Genomic DNA, 4678 nt, shown 5'->3' on the forward strand with positions numbered 1-4678 from the left:
TTTTTGACTTGTTTATTTAATCCTATTTGCTAACTGAAAAAATATGTCCATAACATTTTTTGTGACGACAAATCTGTGTTAAAACGTTTTCTTTTCTTTTCTAGGCATTTCCTGATTGAACTTCTGTTGTCTATTGGGTTAATGTCTCTTTTTTCCAACCATCTATAATTTCTCTTAATCACCTTTTTCTTCTTTCCATTTTTGACTCAGAGTATATTTTCTCCAAACCACTCTTGTCCAGTTTTAAAACAGATAAATGACAAAACACTCAATTAAACTACAAACGTTTTTTTGAATGTCCATACGGGATATGCCTTACCTTTGTTTTGACATTGATTTTTTTTTTCAAAAAAGAAGGCACCTCTCTTATGTTTTCTCAACCGATGAACAGAACTTTTAAAAATGTACATATTGTCATAAAGTGACCTCCCACATGGGTAAAAGATGAGCTACAGCTGGTTTAATGGAGTTCACAAAGTGACAGCAAGGTGTAAAAGTATGTTGTGCCAGTCCTTTGCATCACATTCTGTTCTTTCCACCTTGATTAAACTGTTAAATGAGGGCTAACCAGTTTAATTGGAGATTTTGACAAAAGCATTGGTTATTGTAAGAGAACTGACCCCAATGTTCCAGTGCAACAAGAAAAGAAACATCCTCTGCAAATGACATCATTATGCCTTTAGAAAACTCAGACTCTGATCATTAACTGCTTTCAGAAGTTGCTGAAGTTAATTAAAATTTTGCGACAAGAAATATTGATTTTAATACTCATTCAACGGAAGACGAAAACAGTCTGATGATATCTTTTTCCACTTTTATTGAGATAAAGATTTATGTTCTGATCCTGAGATATTGACTTCTGTGTTTTGTCTTTTTGTAAAATTAAATCATTATTATTACGTCTATGAGGTTCCATCCAAAAACACAAAAGACAAAATACATTTATTTTTACCTTTTTAACTGCGTTTAATAATTCACAGGCAGTAATGTTCCATCAATGTCATGTTGCTTCAGTAAGTCCACAGTCTCTTTTTAGCATGTTTGTCTCACAGGAATTAGGCTTCAGTATCTGCAGAGTGATGATGAGCTTTATAGCTTTTCTGAACCAGGGATAAAACAAAGTGTAGATCATTGGGTTCAGGCATGAGTTAAAATAAACAAAACCAATCATGAAGTATGCAAATACACTCTCTGTCAAATTAATGTCTACAAGAGAATAACAATAATATGGACAGAAAGCCAACAGATAAACAAAGACAATAACACCAAGAGTCCTGGCTGCTTTCAGCTCTGATCTCTTTGCTCTTACTTTACCTGAATGTTGAACAGAGACAAATGTAACATGAGAACGCATGGAACGAGCCTGAATCACAGCTACCATAAACACTCTCATGTAAAGAAAAACAATCACTGTTACTGGAAAAATAAGTGTAAAAATGAGATCAACCACTCCTGTAGCATAGCTAATTATATAAGCACATTCCCCTAGACAGGAATCTTTCCTGAAAGGCTGAGTGAGGTCAGTTATCTGATCCCGGATATAAAATAAGCTGTAGAGACCATACCAGAACCAACACAGAAAAACAAATATTTTAGCTCTCACTGCAGTGATTCTAGTGGGGTAATGCAGAGGGTGACAAATGGCCACATAGCGGTCAACTGATATCAAGATCATATTACCCACTGAAACAAATGGAATTTGGCAGGCAAGAAAAAAATTAAAAGCACACATTATTTCACCAAGAAACCAGCAAGATGTGCTTCTGTAAATATCCAATGGCAACAACAGAAGCCCCACAAGAAAATCTGAGACAGCCAGAGAGAGGAGGAGGATGTTAGTTGGAGTGTGGAGCTGCCTGAAAGGAAACACAGATTGACATTAATTATAATCAAAAGGCACAATTCTGAAAAAAAGTAACGACAGACATTTATATTTTTAAAACTGTTTTAAGAAATAGATATACCTGAAGTGGGAGACTGCAATGATGACAAGCAGGTTCAGAATTACAGTAATAATAGAGATGATGGAAAGCAAAATGTTAAAAAATGCAGCTTTAGTCCAGTGAAGTCTTGGCTTCCTGCAGGAAATATTAGGCAGCTGTTGAAAGCATAGCTCAGCTGCGTACTGGATCTCCATGATCAATGAGGTGTTGCTTTAGCAGCTCTTCTTATTTCAACAGTGCTCTATAAGCCTAATGTATGATTAATTTGTCATTTCCTACTGATCCTCCCCTCTCTTCCTAAAATCTCTTCAAAGAAAATTCGAAACCTCTCTCTTTATTTATATACCCTCCTTCTATTTTTTCTGCTGCTTTTAGGCCTCCCACTTCACACTCAAGCGTTGGTGAACTCAGATCCAAATTTCTTTATTATTTTCATTTTTGCATTACATTGAAGATGCATCACCGAGCACTGTGTTCACAGTAACAGCATTTATACATTAAAAGCAAAAGAAAGACAAAGGCCAGTCAAACAGGTGGGTGAGGCAAATGCACTATAAATAACAAGAATAGATCCCCTGCAGTGATGATGCGCATGCGCCATGGCTCGCCATTTTGGGAGTCAAGCAAACATTGTTTTGATACATCTGACGGGTAATATAAGCGCCTTTGGTGCAAGAGAAAGAGCTTCCCAAAACATTATCATGGCACGCATGCGCTGCTAATGGCTTTAGCAACAGAAAAACTAAAAATTCAAGTGACTTATTTTACTGATTTCCGTGGGAAGAAGAGAGAAAACGACGATGATTCACCTTTGTTAAACGGGAAGGGTGGCAGCTTAGAGACGCCAACAGACTCTGAAGTGAACATTTTGTTTCAGGTCGGCTTACGTATGGTTAAGCATCTTATTGGTCTTTAAAGTTTTATCTGGTGCCGGTGCCGTTCCATTACTTACGAAAGGGTGCTGCTGGAACTGCTTCTTTTACCAAAAACATGCAACTGTCAGGAAGCAGCATCACAGCTTCCTGCAGAGCCTAAATGTAGCTGAACTGTTTGTTTCTCTATCAGTCTCTGCTATCCTCACCCATACCATGTGGGTGATCAATAATTATTGCAATATTAATGCGATTGATGCTCATTGCATTGTTGCAATATGAATGCTTTTATATTTTGTCAGTAGAAGAGTACATCTTAATATTATGTAAACTAATCTTTCAACGTGAACACCGTCAACTCTTTGTCACGGCCCTGCTGCTTTGCATTTTGTTTGTGTGTTGGTGCAGGGGGTTCTGTAAGGAGGGCCACCAGACGTCTCTTTTGACTGACAACATGAAGGGAACGGATCACAGGCAGACAGTCAAGTGGACACAGCAAAAAAATCAACATGACAAAGGTCAGCAGCAACGATGCTCTCTGTTTGATTCCCACGATTTTACTTTCAGAATGGCGGAGAGGGCGTTCATGCAGGTACTGTGACGTTACATGCAAGAAATATAATAAATACAGTGGAGCAAGGAGATTTTGTGTAAAATAGCATTTGCAAGGCTAAGACAGAAGTAGACATGATGAATGAACAGGTCATTTTGAAACCTGAGGTTTTCACTGGAGTTCAGAAGTCTGATGGTCGTTGATTAGAAGCCATCATGCAGCCTAACTCTGCAAGGCAGGCTGCGGTACCTCCTGCCTGAAGAAAGGAGGGAGGAGCCCATGATACGGGGTAGTGGGGTTCCTGGTGATCTGTTTTGCTCTCGTCAAGCTGTGATGTTTTACCAGGCCCCCCCCCCCCCGAGGCTTGGAAGCGGCACCCCAATGATTTTTTGATGACTTAATTAAAAAGATTAAGAGGAAGAAAAAGTTTTCTAATAAATGTGTCGCAAAATTCAATTAGAAATGTCAAATTTGACAATTAAAAAAAATTAACAGAGATTCCTTTTCATTTCCACAATCAACCTGCTTGAATTGATTAAAAATTCAAATTAAAAATCAAACCTCCAAAATGAGCTTTAAACACCGCTCATTCTGTGACATAGTTAAAACGAAACTGGAAAATGGGATTGCATTTTTGTTTTTTTACATCTACCGTGCGAAAAGTGTTGCATGATTCCAGTTTGCATTTCCGGGGGGAAGGCAGCAGTTTTAGATATAGGCAGTATGGGTGGTAACCGCTGGCTCAGCGCTTAGAGAAAAAGGAAACTGTGCCCCTGCGGTTTTCTATTATCTCTGATATCATGGTGTTTGGAACAGCCTGACACCAGCGAATCGACACCCCCTGCAGCTACACATGATGCGTTCTATCAGCTGAGAAGGCACCGGAAAAGGGGACGGGTGGAGGGAATCAGTATAACCCTTGTGCCATCTTAGGCACTTTAACGTTGGGAGTCGGGTCATCTAGACCCACTAGACAGTGCTCTGAACCTTTTTTCTTCAATGATTTGTGATCTTTACTGGTGTCCATGGATTACATGAAATCTTTCCACCTTTATCCACCTTTGCCATGGTAGGAATAGCATGTCAAAGTAAGGGTGGGGTCATCTAAGATAGGACAAGGGTTAACTGGATGTCTCTCCCAAAGGAAATGGACGGATGGTGAAGGAAGATAGGGGGGCGAAATCTACTTTATAAAATATTTAAAAAATCCGTCATGCTAGGACACTCTATGACCTACATTATTTGACAGTGTTGGGTTAAAACACAGTATAAAATTTTCTGCATTTTGTTAATTTTTGTTTGAAATAAAA

At 38.6% G+C, this 4678-nt stretch overlaps 1 protein-coding gene across 1 annotated transcript; it reads right to left on the minus strand.

The window, feature by feature from the left end:
- Positions 1-945: 945 nt before the first annotated feature.
- LOC101172616 (trace amine-associated receptor 13c-like) lies at positions 946-2174 on the minus strand. Its single transcript, XM_020713283.2, has 2 exons — positions 1965-2174; positions 946-1856 (listed from the first exon to the last, which is right to left on the minus strand). The coding sequence occupies exons 1-2, from the start codon at positions 2135-2137 to the stop codon at positions 1001-1003; spliced, it is 1029 nt and encodes a 342-aa protein (XP_020568942.1). The 5' UTR covers positions 2138-2174; the 3' UTR covers positions 946-1000.
- Between the last annotated feature and the right edge of the window lie 2504 nt (positions 2175-4678).

The sequence above is a fragment of the Oryzias latipes genome, chromosome 21, assembly GCF_002234675.1.
Source record: "Oryzias latipes chromosome 21, ASM223467v1".
In the NCBI taxonomy this organism is placed as follows: Eukaryota; Metazoa; Chordata; class Actinopteri; order Beloniformes; family Adrianichthyidae; genus Oryzias; species Oryzias latipes.

Coding starts and splice junctions, on each gene's coding strand:
- LOC101172616 (XM_020713283.2), bottom strand. CDS start 2,137: ATGGAGATCCAGTACGCAGCTGAGCTATGCTTTCAACAGCTGCCTAAT. Junction 1,857..1,964: donor ATTGCAGTCTCCCACTTCAG/GTATATCTATTT, acceptor GTTTCCTTTCAG/GCAGCTCCACACTCCAACTA.